We start from the raw sequence: 24,634 nt of genomic DNA, 5'->3' as shown, positions 1-24,634 counted from the left end.
AGTTTTTAAACAATCCTGAAATACCATGTTATCAACTTTTATGAAGGAAAAAGGCTCCTCAAGCAGCCAGATGACAAAATCTTTGTCTCATTTGTTTAAATGCATGTGTCATTATGAACTGAGTCTTCATCTGTTCATCTTCCACACTATCTAACTGTAAAGTCTATATTGCAACTCTGTGACAAGAAAGACAAAAATACTTGATGTTGACAAGCAGTATATGGATGGGTCAATAGTGGTCTGTAAGTACATGGACATAAAAATTATATATCACTAAAATCTTAGAGGAATAATGTTTTAAAATATCCAAATCATGAAGTGTTAAGAGGAAAGGAGAGAGAGAATTAGAACTCAGTCCCACCAGTGATCATAAAAATACCTTTCCAAAGCAGAAGATATTAGACAATCCTAGATGATGACTGCAGCCATGAAATTAAAAGATGCTTACTCCTTGGAAGAAGAGTTATGACCAACCTAGACAGCATATTCAAAAGCAGAGACATTACTTTGCCGACTAAGGTCTGTCTAGTCAAGGCTATAGTTTTTCCTGTGGTCATGTATGGATGTGAGAGTTGGACTGTGAAGAAAGCTGAGTGCCAAAGAATTGATGCTTTTGAACTGAGGTGTTGGAGAAGACTCTTGAGAGTCCCTTGGACTGCAAGGAGATCCAACCAGTCCATTCTGAAGGAGATCAGCCCTGGGATTTCTTTGGAAGGAATGATGCTAAAGCTGAAACTCCAGTACTTTGTCCACCTCATGCGAAGAGTTGACTCATTGGAAAAGACTCTGATGCTGGGAGGGATTGGGGGCAGGAGGAGAAGGAGAAGACCGAGGATGAGATGGCTGGATGGCATCATGGACTCGATGGATGTGAGTCTGAGTGAACTCCGGGAGTTGGTGATGGACAGGGCGGCCTGGCGTGCTGCGATTCATGGAGTTGCAAAAAGTCAGACACGACTGAGCGACTGAACTGAACTGAACTCCATGCTGCTCAGTTTTAGGGTGCTAGCACATTTCTACACCCAGCTGCCTTTAGGATGTGGCTTTGGAAAAGTTCTTCAGAATGTATCATAAACAAGTAGCTCTGGCTTAGTAATAACAATAAACATGCCATCTCCAAAAGAATAGTATGTCACACGAAGCTAAAAAATGGCCCAATCCCATTTTCCCATTAAGCTATAATGGAATCTGGTGCTAGCCCCATTAATCTCCATAAATTCACTGGAGAGAAAGCAACTGTTTTCAAATAGACTACTAGGAGACCCAATATAGGTAGCAATATTATGATTATTATCATATGTGCATAAGAGTCATCTCTAACAAAAACATGATGTGAAAATAAGCCACCAGTCCTTAGTGTCTGTAGACAGATTTCAAAAAGGATGAAGATCAAATGTGGGAGGAATCAAGATTGATTATAGATGTCAGGGACATCAGTTCTGCTTGAACACTGATTAAGTGATTAATGAACTACTGCCAGAATTACTAAATCTCTTTGCAGTAAAATGCTATTGTACATCCTTTCATAATTATAAGTTTAGGAAGAGAAAAAGGATTGATTTACTAGAAGTAACTTATAAACTAATTTTCATCCTTAAAAAAATAAAATCCATTGAAACTAGTGTTTCTACTTTCTACTTCTGAGTTCCTCTGGAAAGGAGATCATTTTAGATCCACCCTTTGGTCCCACAGGATGACATGTACTTTTCTAAGGAATGGAAGGAGCATTTCTTTATTCATTCATTTCTTCATTCAACAAGCATTCCCTAGGTGCTGACTATGTGGAAGACACTGTGTAGGGTACCAGAGATAGACAGAAGAATCATTTGCTTGAATATTTGCTCTCTAAAACTATATCTATTTGTTCTGGAATCATGCACATTCTCCCAGTTAATGAAAAGAAGGGAGTTTCATCAGTTCCAAAGAAAACATTATAAAATAAACCTTTAAAAACAAATGATGAAAAATAAGAAAAAGGAAAGGACTAGTATTTAAAACACTTTACTGGATCTTCAAGTGATGACATGAGTGAGGTGGACATGGCCCCCCCATCAGACCTTTCTAGATGGAGAGTGTGTGTGTACATGTACTGGCCCATTTTCCAGGGAGGAGACAGCAGAATGGCACTGGAAGGGAGATAGACGTGGCAGAAACTAACTAACTACCCATAAACCCAGAGCATGAACTTCAGCGCTGGATGAGACCATAAAGCTCATTTAATTGAATCATCCTTATGTTATTATTGTTTCCCCAAATGCTATTTTTTTCTTAGAAGTTCTATATTCATATACTTAGTGAGAACCACGTGTCTAGCTGTATTTACATGCATTTATTTGTAACTTAGATAAAAATGAACTGCTGTAGATTATTGCCAAATAACTTGAAGTGGTGTCATCTGAGGTTATTGATATTTCTTCTGGCAATCTTGATTCCAGCTTGTGTTTCATCCAGCCCGGCATTTTGCATGATGTACTCTGCATATAAGTTAAATAAACAGGGTGAAAATATACAGCCTTATACAGATGACACCACCCTTATGGCAGAAAACAAAGAGGAGCTCAAGAGCCTCTTGATGAAGGTAAAAGAGGAGAGTGAAAAAGCTGACTTAAAACTCAACATTCAAAGAACAAAGATGATGGCATCCAGTCCCATCACTTCATGGCAAATAGATTGGGGAAACAATGGAAACAGTGACAGACTGTATTTTTTTGGACTCCAAAATCACTGCAGATGGTGACTGTAGCCATGAAGTTGAAAGACGCGTGCTCTTTGGAAGAAAAGCTATGACTAATCTAGACAGCTTGCTAAAAAGCAAAGACATTACTTTACCGACAAGGGTCCGTCTAGTCAAAGCTATAGTTTTTCCAGTAGTCATGTATGGATGTGAGAGCTGGACCATAAAGAAGGCTGAACGCCAAAGATTTGAAGCTTTTGAGTTGTGGTTTGGAGAAGACTCTTGAGAGTCCCTTGGACAGCAAGGAGACCAAACCAGTAAATCCTGAAGGAAATCAATACTGAATATTCATTAGAAGGACGGATGCTGAAACTGAAGCTCTAATACTTTGGCCACCTGATATGAAGAGCTGACTCATTAGAAAAGACCCTGATGCTGGAGAAGGGGACGACAGAGGGCAAGATGGTTGGATGGCATCACTGACTCAGTGGACATGAATTGAGCAAGCTCTGGGAGATGGTGAAGGACAGGGAAGCCTGGCATAATGCAGGCCCATGGGCTTGCAACGAGTCGAATGTGGCTGAGCGACAGAACAACAACTGGAAGTGGGGGACTTGAGATTTCAAACAGACATTAATGGAGGGTCTAATGTGGCGTGTGCTGGGAGCCCTGCTGATGGACAGGGAGGCCTGGCGTGCTGCGGTTCACGGGGCCGCAAAGAGTCGGCCACGACTGAGCAACTGAACTGAACTGAGGAGCCCTGCAGATAGGATACATGTATCAGTGTTTGCACTCAAGAAACTGATGTTCTCCCTGGGAGTGCATCATGAAATGTACAGGAAGAACTACAACTTAATGCCAAAATACATTTTGACATAAGAGGTATAATCACAATAGGAGGAAACCAGGATCTCAAAGGTGTCAATTTGGTCTAGAAGATCAGAAAAGTCAATCAATCTCACAAGAACACACACACAGAAGAGGCATTTTCATTCAACATTTATTAGGGACCCAATATGTGTTGCATATGGGGGTACACTGGTGAACTAGACCAGCATGGGTGCCTATCCCCATTACAGAGACAGAGTTCAGGTAGTAGAGAAAGTATAGACGGAGAGGTGAAGGGTCACACCAGAGAAACTGGACGGAGCAAAAGTTACCAGAGCTCAGAGACGATGAAAATAATCAGCTCTAAGGGTGATGAGAGCCTCACTATATAAAAGTGTTTGGTGGTTGTAGAATATGAAGTTGGAAAGAGGTGGTTTGGGACCATTTTATGAGGAACTTAAATTTTATTCAAAAATCTGTATTTTATTCAGATGAAAAGGAGCTTTTGGAACAAGAGAAGGCATGACTGAGGCTATGGTGTGGAATGTGAATCATTTGATAAAAACATTTATTGAGCACTTTTTGTGTGCTCAGAATTGTTTTAGGAGAGTGTAGGTGTGAGACAAATGTCCAAGTTCCTGCCCTGGAGTTCTCACTTAGCTGGGATGAGACAGCCCATGTGCAGGATGGAGAACATTCTGAAGACTTCTGCTTTGATCCGGCAGAGAGACAGAGCCATCGGTTCAACTGGTGGTGATGAGAAAGAAAGAGACTGATTAGACTCTAGTCTCTTGAGAGACAATTCAAGGAGGGAAGAAATGACAGGATATGGTGATTGACAGAACCGGAGAAGGGAGTTGCAACGACTTGTTTTCTGGCTTCAGCTACATGTTAAGCTGTCAGTTGCCTGCCTATTCCTACCATACCATGAGGTTCGGGTCTAAAGCCTCAGGCTGTAATTAGTGTTGGAAAAGTGCCAGCTGGGGGTCCCTGCAGGAAGTTCCTCTTGAGGCCCTTCCACTTCATGCTCAGCACCCCTTCTGCCCACCTCCACCTGCCTTTTAGTGTCCCCTTCTACTTGGCTCAGAGGTTAAAGCATCTGCCTGCTTCGGCCTGCAATGTGGGAGAGCTGGGTTCAATCCCTGGGTCGGGAACATCCCCTGGAGAAGGAAATGGCAACCCACTCCAGTATTCTTGCTTGGAGAATCCCATGGACAGAGGAGCCTGGTGGGCTACAGTCCACGGGGTGGCAAAGAGTCGGACATGACTAAGCAACTTCACTTTCACTTTCTACTTTAAGCAGCTCCTCTTAGAACAGGCTGAGGTATGAAGTGTTACATAAATATGATTTGAAATGGTAAGCCTTAGTGAGATGTATGTTCTTTCAATTAAAAAAAAACACCTTAAAACAATGAAACAATTCATTGAAAAAAAAATCCTCCTTTTATGGTGGATTTTAGGCAAGCAAAGGGTTTTCTGGTGTTTAATAAATAACACCATGACAGTGGCACCTAAGCCAATTGATGTATAAGCTGGCCATGTTACGGGAAGTGGAAGGAGAAGTTCAGATGCGTGGTTCACGTCAAGTGCTATGCTTAAGACAAGCTATTCGGAAGCCACTGCTTGCCAACTGCAATCCAAAGGAAGCTGAGCGCCGAAGAATTGATGCTTTTGAACTGTGGTGTTGGAGAAGACTCTTGAGAGTCTCTTGGACTGCAAGGAGATCCAACCAGTCCATTCTAAAGGAGATCAGTCCTGGGATTTCTTTAGAAGGACTGATGCTAAAGCTGAAACTCCAGTACTCTGGCCACCTCATGCGACGAGTTGACTCATTGGAAAAGACCCTGATGCTGGGAGGGATTGGGGGCAGGAGGAGAAGGAGACGACAGAGGATGAGATGGCTGGATGGCATCACTGACTCGATGGACGTGAGTCTGAGTGAACTCCGGGAGTTGGTGATGGACAGGGAGGCCTGGTGTGCTGCAATTCATGGGGTCGCAAAGAGTCAGACACGACTGAGCGACTTAACTGAACTGACTGAACTGACCCCATTCCCCTGGGTTTAACTCTCTTCCAATCCATCTGCCCACACAGCTCACACAACTTCCTGCCCCAGGATCAGCTCTTAAATCTGTCCAGTTCTTTGCTGTTCTGACACTATCTCAATTTTAGCATGAAAAGGGTCTGGGAGATATGCGGGGCAGGGAGATCACTGCCCTGAAACCAATCTAAAGGTGAGCAATTTCTCTCTTGAGATGTATCGACATTTCCCAGCTACACAAATTCAGGTTTGTCCTGTCCAGTGAGTCAGATTCAGATGTGATTGTTTCCCTTACTCAGATGACTGTAGCAGGAAGGGATGCTGTGTGTGAGTGAATCAAGTCCCGTTCATGGCTGAACGATGCAGGGAAGCTGAATTCTTAATATGTCTTTCCAAACCAGTAAGCAAGGAATTTCTGATGTTTGCAGCCTGTGCATTGTACTTGAAAGACAAAATCAAGGGAAAATGTGTCTGTCCTTCCTGGCCCTCTCTGCATGAATATTTGCATTTTATCAAGATCATCTGAGATGTGGTGTTTATCTCTTGACAATCTGATAGCGCTTAACAAAGCAAGCGGCTTCCTATCAACTGGTTTCTGTTGGGCTGGCCAAAAAGTTCATTTGGATTTTTCCATAGCATGTAACAGGAAAACTCGAGTGAACTTTGGGGTCAACCTAATAAAATGAGCTAAAAAGCTGAGCACGTTTTAAAATATCCCCTTGTCCTGTCTCAGAACTTCCTTCTCTTTTCCTGCCCTGGCATCGTCCTTGACGTTGAGCCTTCTTTATTCTCCTGAAGCTTCTGAACCTGGGTAATCATCACCTCCACAGGCCTGTGGGACCCCTCTTGCTAAACCTTTGTACGTGTTCTCTTCCCCTTTCTTTCTGATCTCCCCAAATCGTCACTCAGTTCCACAAGGCATACAATACTCTTTCTCACATGCAGGAGACATGAAACCTGGCTTCATGAGCTCTATCATGCTCCAGCTTTGTCAGGACTCAAACTGCCTTTCACCAACCTCTGTGTGAAGTGGATTAACCCTTCCAGACTGTCCCTGCGACGTGGCCACTCTCATTCCCTCCCTCCCGCTCCTGTTCCATCCATCTCATCTTTAGCAGTAGCTGACCCTCACAGAAAATCTTCTCTCTTTCAAAGTTCTTCACTGTGTCTGTGTATCTTACAGGTAAAATTTTTTTTTTAATTTTTTATTGTTACTTTATCTTGCTTTACAATACTGTATGGGTTTTGCCATACATTGACATGAATCAGCCACGGGTGTACATGAGTTCCCAATCCTGAACCCCCCTCCCACCTCCCACCCCGTATCATCTCTCTGGATCATCCCCGTGCACCAGCCCCAAGCATCCTGTATCTACAGGTAAAATTTTCAGCTGAGTTGAAAACATTTCCTTTGAGCTTTTCATCTATTCCTCCATTTTTCCTGTCTTTATTTAACTCTGAAGTCTCTAACAGACATTGCTCATGTAAAAATCACTATTCACAGCGGCTCCGATATCATCTTATAGACTGTGTTGAAAATATACCATCTCAGCCACCAGGGAGCCTTGTTACAAAAAGGCATGTTATGGCAAGAAATAGTAAGACAGGACAAGTAAGACATAAACTTCCCTCAACAATGTCTTTGTGTTGAAACCCTGGGAGGATGCGATTCAAAGACTGGGTCACCAAAACAAAGGGAAAAAGAAAACTCCACCAACACCAGAACGGCCCTGGAATGATGTGACGTTCCTGAAAGCGAAAGTGTTGATGCTGAGCTTCCCTGGTGGCTCAGACAGTAAACAATCTGCCTGCAATGTGGGAGACCTGGCTTTGATCCCTGGGTCCAGAAGATCCCCTGGGGAAGGCAATGGCTGCCCGCTCTAGTATTCTAGCCTGGAGAATCCCTTGGACAGAGGAGCCTGGTGGGCTACAATCCATGGGGTCACAGAGAGTAAAACATGACTGAGCGACTAACATTTTCACTTTCTCCATTTTATCTGCTTTGCTTTGAGAATTTGCCCACTGAAGAGAAATACAGATTTCCTTAAGTGAAAGACAGAAATGAAAACAAAACCAAATCCAGACTTCGAATGGTAGACATAATGTTAGTCCTTGGATTTGTTTGCTAAGGCTACCGGCACAAAGTGTCACCGACGAAGTGACTTAAACGGAAACAGACTGTGTTATAGATTTGGAGATTACGTGTTGAAAATCAAGGTATCAGCTAGGTTGGCTCCTTGGAGGCCTGTGAGGGAAAGGTCTGTTCCAGGCCTCTTTCCTTGCTTGAAGATGTCTGTCTTCTCCCGGTGTCTCTTCCTATCATCTACTCTTTATTCATATTTCTGGGTCCAAATCTCTTCTTATGAAGACATCAGTCAAATTAGGGCTCACCCTAATCACCTCGTTATAACTTGATTATATCTGTAATGACCTTGTCTCCAAACAAGGTCTCATTCTGAGGTATTTGGGAGTTAGAACTTAAACATAGTTTTGAGAGAGACACAATTCACCCCAAAACAGTCCCCATGCTTCTTACTCAGCTACCTAATTTGCAGAGCCCAGAGTTAAATGAAAAGGTGGGGCCCTGGGGGGGACAGGGAGGTCCAGTCAGGCTCCACTTCCTGTAGGCCCACGAGGGGCTGCAACCTCTGAGGTAGAAATCACTGGGAATGTACTCAGTCCCTGGACTGTGGAAAGACGATAGGTCCCCACTCAGTCCCCATGGAACCTGCAGTGGTGCTGCCACTCAGAGGGGACAGCAGCCTTGTCCTGTCGCTGGAGAACACTGGCTGCCCACTTCCAGGCCCTGGGCCTCCGGTTCCCCAGCCCCAGTGCAACCCGGTTGCCATGGTGGGCAGAGCACAGAAGTGTGGATGAGGAGGCTGAAAACCACCCCAGTTTGGTGAGGAATAGGGAGCCCTATCCCAACAGGTGCAAAGCTTCATACTAAGGCCACAGATATGGAGGCCAGCACCAAGGTCATCTCTGGGAACTGGCTGAGCCCCATTGTAATTGTTGCCCAAAGCCCCCTGATCCTTACCAACCATATGAGGTAAGGATCCTTGCCAGCCGTTGTGAGGTAAGGATCCTTACCCATGTGAGGTAAAAATACCCACTCCAGTATTCACCCTAGAGTGCCCTAAACAATAACCTAATGACACCTTTCTAGCAGGAATTTTCTTTGTTATGAGGCTACAGAAATTGGCTACTAACCCACAAAAAGCACTGGCTCTCCCTTGAGGTGACCCACTATTCTAACAGGGTCTGGTGGGCTCTCCCCGGTCTGCTGCATCTGCTGCTGCTGCTGCTAAGTCACCTCAGTCGTGTCCGACTCTGGTGGGCCGCATAGACGGCGGCCCACCAGGCTCCCGTCCCTGGGATTCTCCAAGCAAGAACACTGGAGTGGGTTGCCATTTCCTTCTCCAGTGCATGAAAGTGAAAAGTGAAAGGGAAGTCGTTCAGTCGTGTCCGACTCTTCGCGACCCCATGGACTGCAGCCCACCAGGCTCCAGCATCCATGGGATTTCCCAGGCAAGAGAACTGGAGTGGGGTGCCACTGCAGCACCCTCATTATCTCTCCTTCTTGCTCTTTGTAAACCTCTCTTCTGAAATACTCTGTGTCTGGAAATGCTTTTCCAAATCTAGCACAGACCACAACAAGGAGGTGACACGAAATGGGGCTGAGCTTGGTGACTCAGTACAGAATCTGTCTGCAATGTGGGAGACCCAGGTCCAAACCTTGGATCGGGTAGATCACTGGAGAAGGTAATGGCAACGCACTCGAGTATTCTTGCCTGGAGAATCCCATGGACAGAGGAGCCTGGTGGGCTACAGTCCATGGGGTCACAAAGAGTGGGACATGACTGAGTGACTAACACTTTCATTTTAAACTCCTGGCTTGTGCTCCATTGTTCCACAGGATTTCATGCCCAAAGAACAAATTCAGAAAGAAAAGTCACTAAGAATTCCGAGAGCCCAAGCCAGAGAGAATTAAACCGCAAGGACAATGCCTTGCTGAGCGTGGAGTCCTATGAGGCTGTTCTGGCACGTGCCCACATGCCCTGTTAGCTGACCAAGGCTCGCACTGTGGGAAAGACCCTGGCAAACCACGGGGCACTTCTCTTAGGGTAGAAATGCTTGAACTTAAGAGTGTCTGCCTTGGTTTCTCCATCTGCACAATGATCTTAACAATAGTGCTGTCCTCATAGCATCCTGGTAGGGATTACCTCAGTCACTATGGCCCCTTTATAAATGATGATAAGAGAAAAACAAATACTAACTTTGGACATGGATAGTGAAAAATAGCAGCAAAATAAGACAGCAATGTTTATAGTTAAATAATTACTTCGAATTTTCTGTTTATATTTTCATAATGGAAAGGGAAAGTTCTCAAGATAAGATGTGAAGAGCCAGAAATAATGAAGCCTTTTATTAGTATATTTCTTTGGAACTGCAGTAATCTGGGAAGTATCATAAATTAACAAGTCATGTGGCCACATATGAAAACTCTTGTCCGTTTTGTTTAGCTCTGTATCACATAACCCAACTTACAGAAATTCTAATGTTGTTCCTCCAGGTTTTCTTGAGTGACTTTATAAAATATTCTACCCTAACTGGCTTACTATAGTGTTTATAAGGTGTTCTTGTGTTTGTTTCTTTTATGAGCTATAATATTTCTTTTCACACTGATCAATTAAAAAATATAATTTATGTTCCTAGCTTTGTTTTGGAACATCTCATAAAAGGATTTCAAGGATAATTTCTAAAAGAAAATGGAGACAAGAGTCTATAAATGTCTCTGATACATTACTTTGATGGATCATATGAAGATTCATCACATAGGGATGGATTCAGAAGAGGCAGAACAAGGGGACTGTTTCTTCAGAAACCCTGGTATAAATAAGCAAATTGTTAGCTCAAAGGAGGGAAGCCGAGGGCACCACCAAGCTCTGTGTGTCTCAGTCTTTCTGGTAATTGGCTTGAAATCGATGCTGTGTAGTATCAGTTACTGCGACAACCAACAATAGGAAAAGAGGTTAGGAACTTAATGAGGAAGAGTAAAAAGGACCAGAAAAACTGGGAGTCTCTGCTGACTCTCAAAGACACGGGAGGAAAGGAGCCAGTTAGAGAAACTGGGATGAGAAAAGTATAAAGTGGAAGAGATTCTGAAAGATGATAGATGGAGATGGAAGAAACAGAGCCTGAGGGCTGGAGTGGCTGACGACCAGGCAGGGCGGCTAAACCAGGATCTGATCATACTTTTACTTAAATTCCAGATCTCCAGATTAGCAGAATAGCTCATTACTCAAGGCTATAAAAAAATTGCCTAGAGAAAAAAAAAAAATCAATGGCTTTGCACATTTCTGCTTTGTGAAAATATTCACTCCTACATGTGTTCATACAGGTTAGAAAAGGGGGAGTTGAAGAGAGCAAGAGGCTGGCCTCCTGATCCTCCAGTCACGAAATCAATTTGCATCTCCCAGCAAACAGCAGGACACAGAATGGGCTATTTCATCGGGTTGCAAAACTCTCCAGGGGTCTTTTGCATTTAGTGCTTAAGGGACTGGTTTGAATCTCTACAAGTTCCTGTAAGTGCAAGTTATTTAACCCTTCTTCTTCTGTAAAAGAAGAGTGTGTATTAACAGAACCTGCCTGATTAGCCTGAGGGACATTTTGACCTTTGTATTAGAAATGAAAGCTAAGGGGAAAATCTCAAGGTCATGACTTCTCCCCACTGCTGCCTCCAGGTGGTGGTTCCTGTCACCCTCTTTCAAAAGCCTCTTCTATGTGGCACCCTCTCTTCATTCCTTGATATCGGGGTGCATCACCTGGGACTTCTTCCTTGCACACACTATGTGACTCCAGCAGTACTCCATCAGCCTCCCCACCTCAAGGCCTTTACCTTCCGTACAGATGACCTAACACTCTGGCCCAGTGTTTCATCTAACTCAAGTTGTGACCCATTAAAAGTGACAAAATAAATTTAGTGTGTCCCAATCAGCACTGCAAAACAGCATGGAATGAAACAGAGGAGAAAAGTGGCGGTGCAGCATATTAGGTAAGGGTGCCTTTTTAATGATAAAAAGTGGCAGGTGTATCAATATATGTCTGCCCTGCTCAGGACGCCCAGTTCCTTGATCTCCTCTGCCCTGAGAACCTTCGTTCACCTGTTCTCACTTTAGTGACCACTCTTGCAACCATATCTTGGACCTGGTCTCTACTGAGAACAGATCTACCTCCAAAATGTATCATTTCCTTGTATGATCACTGCCTTCCTATTCTGCCATTTCTCTCATCTTACTTTCACTGCCTGTTATTTTATTTTCCTTTTTAACTCCTATTTCTTGAATCTATATTTTCTGCTCCTTAATATTCCTATTAGAACTGACTTAGGTCATCAGCCTCTTCCCTTATGGGCAATTTCTTGAATCTTCTAGTTGGTTTCTTGGCTGCCCTTCAGAATTCCTCTCTTCAAATCCCAAACTGACTATGGCAGTCCTAAACTTTGAAGTGTGATCTGGTTCTGGTTCCCCTTTTCCAAACTCACAAGACCCTTCTTAGCAGTACCCACTTTACTCAACCAGAGTTTTTTTTCCCTTGAGCAGAGTGTCTGTGAACAAACTCATTTCCTCATCTTCCATATGCTTCTAACTACAGACATGCCAGTGTCTTGTCCTGCCACGACTCTATTCTGGGATCTACTCCATCCACAGCCCCCAGTGAGACCGCATCCCTGTGTGTACCTCCCACCCCTACCTTGGCCTGCTAGCCGTGGGAAGGCCTCTGATTCATGGGCAGAGCACAGGGACCAGCCAGTCTGCTGCGATCAGTGTGGCCAGATTCCTCTCTTAGGAAATTAAGAGACTCTTCTGAGGATGCTGTGGGAGCTATCTATGAAAGATCCTACAAGTAGAAGCAGAAGAAACCAGTCCATAGAAAGAGAGCCAAACAGGGACCACCCACCAGCCCCTGAGATACAGAGAAGTTGCTTCATCTCAGGGGCCAGGTCTCTGGTGGCACAGGACCTGTCCATGGGGCCCCTTGAGATCCTGCTCCCCTTCCCTCCAGGCCCTTCCCTCCAGGCCCGCATTTGCCTGTGACCTTCAGTGGCTCTCTTTCCTCCATCCAAAAGAGCCCAGATCAGAACTCTCAGCCCACTGGACTCTGTTGCCCAATACGTGACTCTGCCTTTGCACACATTCTGTGTTTTCCCCAAATGTTCTTGCTTCCATGGGGCAACTGCCTACTTCTCCTTCAGGAAAACAGTCTGGTTCCAGGGTGCATTAACTTAACTACTGTATGACACTGTATCTACTAATTTTTTAATACAAATTCATTGATAAATGGGGCTTCCCAGGTGGCTCAGCAGTAAAGAATCCGCCTGCCAATGCAGGAGAGACAGGAGAGGTGGGTTTGATCCCTGGGTTGGGAAGATCCCCTGGAATAGGAAATGACAACCCACTCAGTCTGCCTGGGAAATCCCATAGACAGGGGAGCCTGGGGGGCTACATACTAGAGTGTTGCAAAGAGTTGGACATGACTGAACATCTGAGCAGTCACCACAATACCATCCATCATCTGTCTCTCAAGGCTGGGATGCTTACAATAAATAAGAAATCAATCAGTAATACATATCAAATAAATTTTCAGATTAAAAATAGAACATGTATAAACTGCCTTGTATTATTCTGCATGCTAAGTCACTTTAGTTGTGTCTGACTCTGTGCGACCCTATGGACTGCAGCCTGCCAGGCTTCTCTGTCTGTGGGATTCTCCAGGCAAGAGTACTGCGGTGGGTGGCCGTGCCCTCCTCTGGGGATCTTTCCAACCTAGGAATTGAACCTGCATCTCTTAGGTCTGACCTGCATTGGCAGGTGGTTTCTTTATCACTAGTACCACCTGGGAAGCCCCACTTTGTACTATTACATATTCCTTATTAGTGGATATGAAACTGACACAGGTGCATATTCTCTCCTGGTTGCTCTGGTGATGTCAATCATGGCTAAAAGTCAGTCAGTATACTACAGTGAACACAGTGGTAAACCTCAGCACCCAAACAACTGAAAAAAAAGCAGCCATATTTCATCTTCTATGTCTGAAAAACATATGGCTGGAGTAGACAATGTCTCAGGTCCCTTCCAACGTGAAGATTTTGTTTCTCCATCTTCGGACAAACAGGAAAAACTTGATTTAAACTCATCTAGATTATACTTGAAATTCCACTGATATGAGTGCTTGAAGTCAAGAAGGGGAGCCTGAGTGGCTATTGGAGCATTCAGTGCCCCACAGTCCCTGTGCTTTTAGAAATTACTAGCACCATTTTCATATTTGAAGACTCTCTGTGCCAACTATGAGTGTACAAGTGGTCGTGGACGATTCTAACTTCATAGTGTCCTTGACTATTAAAAAGAAGGCACTGATTAGAAACAATCTCAGCCGGGATTTGTATCTGCTACATATAGAAGGGATTAGCCCATCTGTGCTAACCCTGGCTCAGGGAATCACCAACGCATTCCCTCTGTGGGGTTACTTTCCAACTTCTCCTCTGGGCTGCTGCCCTGTTCTAGTTAGACATGAGCGCTCAGGCAAGATCCACATTTTAAGATGTAAAAGAATAAGCTCGGCACAGTCACTGCTAGTGGAGATGGGTCACCCACCAGATCACATGCCCATCTGCAGGAACATTTTCACTGAACATTTCACTGAAGAAATAAGAGGTCTCTGACCTTTGGCCGCTTCAGGATAAGAATTGCTCAATCAGTCCTTGGGAAAGCCTCCTACGAATGCAGGGGGATACAGTCCAGACACAGAACATGTAGAGAAGGGAAACAGACACTGATGACACCTTGTTTTACCCTTTCTGTTCAAGCTTCTCCCCAAAGGCTGAGAGGATGGAGGCTGCCTGGAGGCACCTCCTGGTATATTTAGTTTTCCACCTGCCACCTTCCTCCCCTCACACCTGGGCTTGCGCTTTTGGATGCCGGCTGCTTTGCCCCTGAGGCAGCCCATACAGTTATTCATGAATGCAGGCAATTTCTCTTTCTGTCTCTGTGTGTGTGAGTGCTCAGTGGCTTCAGTTGTATCTGACTCTTTGAGACCCTGTGAGCCTGACTAGCCCGCCAGGCTCCTCTGTCCATGGGGATTCTCCAGGCAAGAATACTGCAGTGGGTTGTCATGTCCTTCTCCAGGGGATTTTCCTGACCCAGAGATTCAAACCAGCCTCTTGTGTCTCCTGCACAGGCAGGCTGGCTTTTTACCACTAGCGCCACCTGGGAAGCCCTTCTATCTCTGTACCTGTCCCTTTATGAATCTTATGTATAGTAGGTGCTCAATAAATATTTGATGAACTGAGCTGTGAGTACACGTGTATACTGTGGCAGTAACCTCCCCAAACTCCCCACTCACTGGCATGCTGTGTGCCTTGCAAGGGGTCACATTTTGTGATCAGTGTCCTATGGATGTCACAGCCCCTCTATTTTAAAGTGTTAAGAAAAGAAGAGCAGAGAGCTGATTTTGCTCCAGCTCACAAGTTCATTAGGGCCACAGAGGCTCCTCTTCCCGATCTGGCCGGAGAGGCTTTAATAAAGATTGTTTTCTTTTCCGACGACGGCGCAGAACGGAGAAGCCCGGCTTGGGGACACTCCACGGCTGGCAGCGTGCACCAAGAGCGCTTGCTTTGGGGAAGAACAAGATGGGACATCTTTTGGCCATCATTTCCCCCAGAGATGGTCGTCCCAAATACACCACTCCCGAAAAGTTTACGTTTTGAAATTTCTACCCGCCTACGCTCAGCGCGCCCCCGGCCACAGTTGAGTCAAACGGCCCGCGAGCCCAGGTGCCAACCCCTCGCCGCGCTCCCGACGCGGAGCACGGTCTAATCCCGGCTGCTTCGCGCCTTTCTCCTCTGGATCACCACCGCCCCCGACGTGCCCGCTGGTCTCTCTGGCCCCGGGGGACACTCACCTTGCCACTCGCGGAGCCGCTCGGGGGTGACTGCCCCCGCCGCGGTCTCGGCGGAGCCCGCCGGTAGCTGCAGCAGCAGCAGGAGCAGCGGCAGCAGCGGCATCGCTAACCACTTGGCCCGCGGGTCTCCGGGTGCAGCGCCCGCGGGGGGCCAGCGCCGCAGCCCAGCGCCCAGCCCTGCGGTGCGTGGGGTGGGGGAGGGCAGGACCGCAGCCTCCCCCGCGCTCCACCCCTCCCCGGGGGCCTCGCCGCCCCTGCGGCCCCGAGACCCACTTCGTCAGTCAGCCCTGTCGCCACGGCGGGGGGACGCTGTCTGGAAGACGGAAAGTCGCGGAAGTTCTCCCTTTGCGGCTTGGAGCAGCAGGAGGAAGAGGGGGTGGACAATCTGCCCGTCCCAGAAATTCCTGCCTTCAGGGTGGAGAGGGAGGCGGGAGGCTGCCCCGGGCTAGCTCCTCCTGCTTCCAGCCTTCTCTCTCCTTCCTGGGGGAGGCCGAATAGGAGCTGGGGGTGAGCGAGTTGAAAATCTCTGGGACAGGAAGTCTGACGTCTGGGTTTGTACACCACCCGGGTTCTGGAAAACACTGCGGGTTTGGCGGCAGGCAGCTTAGAGGAAACCGAGCTGCTCCGAGGACCCAGGCGCACTGGGAACGCTCTGGACCCCCTCTCCCCTGGAATGTGGAGTCCAGAGGTCCCTGGGGGTGCGCCAGGGTCCCCGCCCTACTCACTCTAGAGAACCCTGAAGCTTCTTCCCTTGCTTAGCTCCTTTCCCCTTTACAAACTACCCCCCCACCCCCTTCCATCTCCTCAGTCTCCTAACCCAGCAGAATAGCTGGCTTATCCCTGTCACAGCTGTTACCTTCTTGTCCCACTTTATCCCCCCCCCAAAAGGTCCAGAAAAGCAGAGTGATTTGCTCTAAGAGGTTACGCTTTAAGTTGGCAAAAGCTCCTCCCTAAACTAGGAAAACTGCGACTAGAATGTAGTCTTTCAGGTAACTAGCAGAAGTGTGTGTGCGTGCGTGTGTGCGCGCGCGCGTGTGTGTGCGCGCGCGCGTGTGTGTGCGCGCGTGTGTGTGTGCGTGCGCTCGCGTGTGTGTGTGTGCGCTCGCGTGTGTGTGTGCGCGCGCGCACGTGTGTGCGTGTGTGTGCGTGCGTGTGCGTGTGCGTATGCGCGCGTGTGTGCGTGTGCGTGTGTGTGCGTGCGTGTGCGCGCGCGTGTGTGTGCGCGTGCGTGTGTGTGCGTGTGCGCGTGTGTGCGCGTGTGTGCGCGTGCGTGTGTGTGCGTGCGTGTGCGTGTGTGTGTGTGTGTTAGTTGCTCAGTTGTGTCCGACTCTTTGCGGCCCCATGGACCGCCAGGGGCTCATCTGTCCGTGGAGTTGTCCAGGCAAGAATACTGGAGTGGGTTGCCATTTCTTTCTCCAGGGGATCTTCCTCAGGCAGGGATTGAACCTCGGTCTCTCACACTGCAGGCAGATTGACAGATTCTTTACCATCTGCCTACTAGCAGGGCAGCCTACTAGAAATGTTTAATATTCATGAGAACAGGCTGGTATAGTATCTTTCCTAGTCATTAAAAACATTGTTTATGATGCTAGTCATTAAAACATAAAAGGAGGGAAGAGAGCAAAATGGAGCTTTAAAAAATAAAAGGAAGGTGGTGGAATCTTGGAGAACCTTGCTTTCCTTAGCTGCCTATTGACCCAAACCAATTATTTTTTGGCAGGGTGTGTGTGTGTGTAGGGGGGGCTCTACTGCCACCCTACCCCATGTGGGATCCTTCTCCCTCCACCAAGGACTGAACCCATGTTCCCTGCATTGGCAGCCTGGAGTCTTAACTACTGAACTGCCAGGGAAGCTCCCTCAAACCAATAATTTTGAATGATACTATCAGCTATAGACTGAATTGTGTCCCCAGTACCCCAGTCATTTGTTAAAGTCCTAACCGTTCCCCCCCGCCCCAAGTTGTATTTGGATATAGGGATTTTAGGAGTTAATTAAGTTTAAATGGAGTCTAAAGGCTGGGGTCCTAGATAAGGTCGACCTTATAAGGAGAGGAAGAGAGAGATCTTTCCACCCAGGCACCAAGGACAGGCCATGTGAGGACACACAGCCAGAAGGTAGACATCTACGAAACAGGCAGAGAACTCAGCAAACCCCCAGATCTTCAGGAACTTGATTTTGGACTCTCCAGCCTCCAAAACTGAGAAATATGTTTCCATTGTTTGAGTCAGCCCAAGTGGATTCATACTGTCTTAGCCCAGATCCCCTGGAAGCAGAGCCTGGGATGAGATCCCTGGCAGGGAGTGGAATTGGAGATCAGAGTGAAATAGGGAAGCAGGGACAGCCCTGGGGCAGGCAGCAACAGGTGCATGGCATGGGCAGAGGTGAGGTGCTGTCACCTTGCCCCAGAGGGAAGCTGTGTAGGGCTGGCTGTTGCTGGAGTGAAAAAAAAAAACAAAAAACAAAAAAAAAAAAACAGATGGGGCTGAGAAAATGCGAACATTTCCACTAACTGAGTCAATAAATATTCTTTTATGGAGAAGTCAGCATCCCTGCCTGAAACATGTAGAAAAGGGATGTTTTCAGCATACAGGAGTATATAGACCTCAGGCATGATGTATTTATCAGTCTCTTCTGTGGCCTCAGAACTACATTGCATGCTATGGGAAAACCCCAAAGTAGATGATTCAGCCCTGTCTGAGTGGGCTGGCATCTATTGCGATAGCTGAGTGTTATCCAAGTGGGACAATTAACCACAGAAGTGCAATCCTGATGTTAATCCTTGGTGAGGTGCAGTACAGTGGGAGTAAAAGTGGGAGAGGCCAGGAGGTGCTAGAGTGACTGTGCAGGGTTAGATGTGCTGTGATTGAGTGAAGAATATTTGGGAGGAAGAGGCTGTTTTAGGATGGGAAGAAGCTGTGCCAAAGAATACAGAAGTTGGGGTGAGAACTGCTTATATGGGAGAGAGTGAGTGGGCAGACCTGCTGGAGCAAAGGGCAGCTACTGGGGCAGTCTGACAAGCATGGTCAGTCACTGGGACACTCGGCTACCTCCCACTGGCTGTGGGATCTGGGTGATACGTACACCTGCTGTGGCTTCAGTTTTATCCTCTATGTAATGAGGGGAAAAAACCTTCCCTGACCCACAGCAGATAATATTGCAAAGGAGCAGAGCTATGAATATGAGCAGGATAAAGAGGGAAACAAGCCATATTTCATCTTCAAAGCAATTAGTGTAACGAAGAATGGTAATGACAGCTTCCTGGCCTCCTGACACCAAATTTCCTATTCAATGATTAGAAGACTCCTAAAGAGCTAGTTTTCATCTCTTCCTGAAAGTATTGCATGTGTCTTTGAGGTGGGAAATGTGGCAAAGAGCTTTTAAGCCTTTGAGAAAATGATCCTTCCCCATCTCACGGTCTTGCCTGTGTTTCAGATTTGTGAGGCAGGGTAGTGTGATGGTTAGAGTAAGAGCTTTGTCACCTATCAGCTGGTTACTTAGTCTCCTTAGCCCCAGTTTCCTCACCCCACCCCCCTTTTCTAAACTTATATATTTGGCTACACGAGGTCTTAGTTACAGTACTAGGGATCTAGTTCTCTGACCAGGGATGGAACCTAGGCCCCCTGCATTGGAAGCGTGGAGTCTTAGCCACTAGACCACCAGGGAAGTCTCTGGAAGTTCCTTCTGTATAAAATGCGGGTAGATGGTACTATTTGCTTCATAGTGCTGCTGTATTAAATGAAATAGTGCTTGGCACAGAGTCTGGCATATTTTCAGTGTCCTTTTATGGGAACTTTGGAAATGGGAGGAGGGAGTGGGGCTGCAAAAAGAGGAGCAAAGGGAGCTCAGGAGGGAACCCGGAAGAGCTCTGTTGTGCTGAACTGATGTCTCCTCCTCACCCCTGCACCCCACACACCTGGAACGCCTGCGCCTGCATGCCTTGTACATCTTCCATCTCTCAGTTTATAACTTTGAATTAGAATTATTGCTTTATTTATATCTTTCACCTGAATGTAAATTTCCTGAAGAGCCCACTACCTTTTCCTTCTCTTAGAATCTCCAGGGTGGTGCCGTTCTGACACTTAGTAAATTCTCAGGATGTCCCTGCTGGATGAGTGAATGAAGGAGGGAAAGAGGTAGAAAGGGATATAGTGCTTGGAGTCATCTGAAACTGGGAAAACAATTAGAAACCTGAACTATGTTGAGTGAAAATGGTGAAGAAAATTCATTATATGCTTGCAGTCTCTACCCACATCATCACATGGATTTCTTCCCTTTATATCTCTTTTATAAAAACATCAGTATTGCATTTAGCAACCTGTGATCCAATATGACCTGATTTTAATAATCACCTATTTCCAAATAAAGTCTTATTCTGAGGTTCCATGTGGATGTGATTTAAGGGGGACACTTTCCAATCTAGTGTAACAACCATATGATCCAGACATTCCACTCTTAAGTATTTACCCAAGAATGCCCATATAAGGTTTGTTCACGAATGTTCATAGCAGCTTTATTGTTATAGCTCCAAACTGGAAACAACTCAGATACCCATCAAGGAATGAATAGATAGATTTAGGTATATCTATGCAATGGAATAGATTAAAAGAAATGAATGACTGATGCATGGAACAGCATGGCTGCATCTTGAAACAATTATGCTGAGTGAAAGAAGCCAGACAAAAAAGAGTATATACTTTGTGATACAATTTCTATAAAATTCTAGAAAATGTAACTGAAGCTGTGGTACAAAAAGTAAGTGAGTTGTTGCTTGGAAATGTGAACGGGAATGCAGGGCTGATGGGATAGGAGAGACTTAACTGAGCTAACAGGGAGTGGGAAAATGTACCAGACAGAAGGAATAGAGGCAAGGGTGGACATCAGATGCTTGAGAAGTTCTTTGAGCAGGGAGACTAGAAATTGAGGTAGGAGGTTTTGGGAACATGACGTCTGAATAGGAAAGGCTTAAGCTAGGTCCAAAATCATGTTTAAAATCTTTGTGCTAAAGCCAAGGGGAAGCCATTAAGAAGTTTCACTGTGACCAGACTTATGTGCTATGTTTTAAAAAGAACTTTCCTGCCATATTTTGCAGAACGGATTGGAGGTAAGCAATTCCTAAGGGTTACGAGGCTGCAGCAGGATCTTGAATAAAGAGATGGTTTTTGTCTGGACTAGAAAGGAGCTGAGGAGAGGTGATGAGACTGGCTCTGATGTCCTCAGAGCTACTGGGGAAATGTGGCCAGACATCTGGGCATCACCAAGGGCTCAGATGTGGTCAGGGACCATGATTTCATAGTAGATGGTCTTTTCTTAATGATATGTAATAGCCCGGGTACATGCAGGGAGAAGGTGGACCCTGGGCTTCATCCAGATTGATGTCACCCAGTCAAATGACAGCAAACTGAAGACAAGAAAGAAGCTGATGATTGATGGTGATGGAATCTCACGGGACTCAACTGCATTATCACAGGTCGGCAAGTGGAGGCAACCAGAGGGGGCCCGGGGGCCAGACTGCCAGTTCCAGACCCTGGGTTTGTCATTCGCTGGCTCTGTGACTGGAGTGGGTTGCTTTACCTCCACCACCTTAGTTGTTTCATCTGCAAAACTGCAATAATAATAACAGTGCTGTTTCATTGGCCTGTTGTTAAGATTTAAAGAGTTTATACCTGAAAGGGGCTTAGAACAGTGACTGACACAGAGTAAACACTCTACCAAGGTAGTTTTATTACTAATTGTTATTACTTAAATAAAGAAAATATTTGGGGGGCAAACAAAGAATGAGAGGTGATTTGGTTTCTTGCTGGGTGGAGAGAAAAGCCGTATAATGGTCCTGGTTTCTTCTCAGGAGCTGCCATGCCTGGAGTGCTGGCTGTATCAACACCATGGTGGTGAAGAGGTAAGGCAGCCTGGGTGGGAGTCTGCTTTATGATCTATGCCAAGTCATAGCACCTCACCCAGCCTCAGCTTTCTTTCTGTAAAATGGAACACTACAAGTGTCCACGCCATGTTGGAACGTGTGGAAAACACCCATAACTGGCCAGGAGTGAGCACTCAGGAGATGTGACCACAATTATTAGATAATACCCACATTGGTTATTCTGTGAAGTAGGCCTCATTACAGTCATTAGATGCTGATGAGGACACTGAGAGCTTCAATGACGTATTGTTAAAGCCCTGCCCTGAGCTACCCATTAGCTTCATGTAATAAGCTAACTCATTAAGAGGAAATCGTACCTTAGATAAAAGAGAATATTGGTTTATGTAAGACAGGATTTTTCTAACCTATTTAATATGTATTTTCAGCAGCTTTCCCCGAGCCATTTATTAAACACCCCTGAGTGTGTTCAGAATATTGCTTTATGTTGTGCTCGAGCCGCAGTGTGGTATTTTAACTAATAACACCCACAGTGGCTGGAGTACTAAGGGGTGAAAACAACTGAAAGTTCATTGGGCTAAAGGCCAGTTTCAGTACTGAGGTAATGAACTAGTTTTTCACCTCTGCTTAGGCAGGGATTTGTATCAATTCAATTCAATTAATGGCTCTCCCAGTATGCAGTATTTAGCCAGAAATTTCCACTCACTTGGGAGTTTCAGCTAAGCCTCTGTCTTGACTGGTCTTCATGCTGCTGCTGCTGCTAAGTTGCTTCAGTCGTGTCCAACTCTGTGCGACCCCATAGACGGCAGCCCACCAGGCTCCTCTGTCCCTGGGATTCTCCAGGCAAGAACACTGGAATGGGTTGCCATTTCCTTCTCCAATGCATGCACGCATGCTAAGTCACTTCAGTTCATATCTGACTCTGTGTGATCCTGTGGACAGCAGCCCACCAGGCTCCTCTGTCCATGGAATTCTCCAGGCAGTAATACTGGAGTGGGTTGCCATTTCCTTCTGACTGGTCTTCATAGGGGATCTTAAGTCTCCCCTGCCAGCGCGTGATCTCATTTCTGCACACTCATGTTCTCCTTCCTTTTTCCACATGTAGCCTCGCAGAGGATGTGCAGAGGAAGTAGGCAAAGGGGCACACATCTGGAGAAGAAACAGGAACCCCTCTAGGGAGCATGACCACCAGCAACACGTGTTGTCTGAAACCTAGCTGGTCCAGCAGTGCTCAGCCCTCACCATGGTCAAAGTCCCCGGAACAGCTTTTAAAAACCACCAACACAGAGGCCCCAACTCCCAGTGATTCTGCTTCAGATGATCGGGAGTGGGATCCAGGTGTCAGTATGTTTTTTTTTTTTTAAGCTCCTAAAGTGATTGTAATGTGCAGCTGGGGCGGAGAATTTTTGGTTTCTCCTATGAACCTCTCTTGGGTTCTGAGTAGGTAGGGGCAGAAGGTAATGTCTGGCACTTGAAAAGGAAAGGAAACCTACAAGAAACCTCTTAGTTCGAGGAGAGAGGCTGGTTTCAGAAGTAAAATTTCCCACTGGCTGTGTTAACACAGGGAGAGAGGAGCCAGGTGTGGGCAGCAGGCGGGGAAGCCTGGCATGGCTGGCATGGGCGAACGGCACCGCCTGGCTCTAGGGGCCCCATTTAGGAACTTGCACTGTGAGAGAGCCTTCTCCAGCCCTGCATCTCCTGTTGTTACCCTGCAGGCTACAATTTTCCAGAACTTAATGGGAACCCTGGGGAACAATCAATATTTATTTTAACATTTGTCATTTTCTAGTAATTTAGATATTCTATTCCATTTAGTATTGAGAAAAGTGTATAAGATAGTTTTTTTTTTTTAAATCACCAGTGCTGTTTTTAAAATAAAAACAATAACCAAATAGAGGGGTGGTTGCACCTTTTGATTTCACCTAAAGAAATTCTGGTAAATCAAAACAGGTTCTGTGGGCATGTTTGCATCTTGAAGGATTAGGTGAAAGGAGGAGGAGAAGAAAGAGAGCAGGGTAGAGTTGATGGGTTAAAAATCCTTCTTCCTTTATTTCTTAGCTGTGTTACTTTGGTCAAATTACATAATCTTGCTGAGTTTCCTCTCTGTATGTAGAACAACAAAAACCTACCATGCAGGTTGTTATAAAATGAGAAATAATGTTGAGTCAAATGCCATGCTCTAGCAGGGCCTCCTCCATGCTCTGGGACCCAAAGCCATTCTGTGGGAGGGAAAATGATCCTGATGGATTAGGGACAGACAGCCTGTGGTGTGTTCATACTTGTCTTCTCACATGTGCCCAGAGGGTTGGAGACTTGTCAAGTCTCATTTCTGAGACAATTCAAAATGTTAAAGCTCAGGGTGGAAGATGAAAAGAGGATTAGACATGAGCTAGTCATGGGGCTATGGAAAAAAAACTTGCAGACAAAGAGCTTCATCTGCCCTTCTCAGGTTAAATGGGTTAAGTATTAAAGTTCAGTGTAGCTTTCTGAGAAGCAGGTGTGCAAAGATAAGTGAATAGAGCACTAATAAGTTGGCAATCCTGTTTTATTTTGCTTGGTCTTCTAGAATCTTCCAAGGAAGGCTGCTTAGTTTTTCCACACCGTAACAACTTTTCTAAGCTGAAACAGAAATCACAGCATTATTGAAAGTATGGATTTTGTAAAAGGAGATGATATTGGTAGTCAGATGACCAGGACTTCATCAATTTAACTTAATTTTTCCTGTATTATGTTTATAAATCAACATGTAGTTTTGTTCCTGAATAATGGCTTCATTTTCATTTTATTATTAGAAAAAAACAATTTGTTGGCCAGAAACCTCAGCCTTTAAGAATGATGGGTGAAATAACATTCTTAATACATTCCTAGTGAATCCAGTGGATTAGAAAATTATAGAGGACTTTTGCTGTATATTTAAAAATTTTTTACTTTCTTGGGCTCAGAGGATGCAGGATAATGGTAGTTCCTCAGCTAGGGATCAAACCCACATCCCCTGCGGTGCAAGCACAGTGTCTTAGCCGCTGGACCACCAGGGAAGTCCCCTGGGTGTTGTAGCTTAATTGAGATGAAATTGACAAACAGTAAACTGCCTAGGTGTAAAATATACAGTTTAAAATTTTTTGACAAATCTATACACCCTTGAAACTGTTATTGTAATCAAAAGAGTGAACATATCTATCCTCCTTACTAATTCCACTGTGTTCCTTGGAAAGCCCCCTCTTCCATTATTCCCTATCCCAGACCCCAGTCAACTACA

General features: G+C 45.7%; 1 protein-coding gene across 1 annotated transcript in view; it reads right to left on the bottom strand.

The window, feature by feature from the left end:
• The window catches only part of PLA2R1 (phospholipase A2 receptor 1), a 122,522-nt gene extending 106,913 nt beyond the window's left edge, over positions 1 to 15,609 (bottom strand). Inside the window, exon 1 of the mRNA XM_052635592.1 lies at positions 15,507 to 15,609. Coding sequence (XP_052491552.1) covers positions 15,507 to 15,609 — 103 coding nt within the window. The remainder of the gene's footprint in view (positions 1 to 15,506) is intronic.
• Between the last annotated feature and the right edge of the window lie 9,025 nt (positions 15,610 to 24,634).

This window comes from Budorcas taxicolor, chromosome 2 (assembly GCF_023091745.1).
Source record: "Budorcas taxicolor isolate Tak-1 chromosome 2, Takin1.1, whole genome shotgun sequence".
NCBI classification, from domain to species: Eukaryota; Metazoa; Chordata; class Mammalia; order Artiodactyla; family Bovidae; genus Budorcas; species Budorcas taxicolor.
Note: the sequence above shows the minus strand (reverse complement) of the source record. Positions and strands in the feature narration are given on the sequence as shown.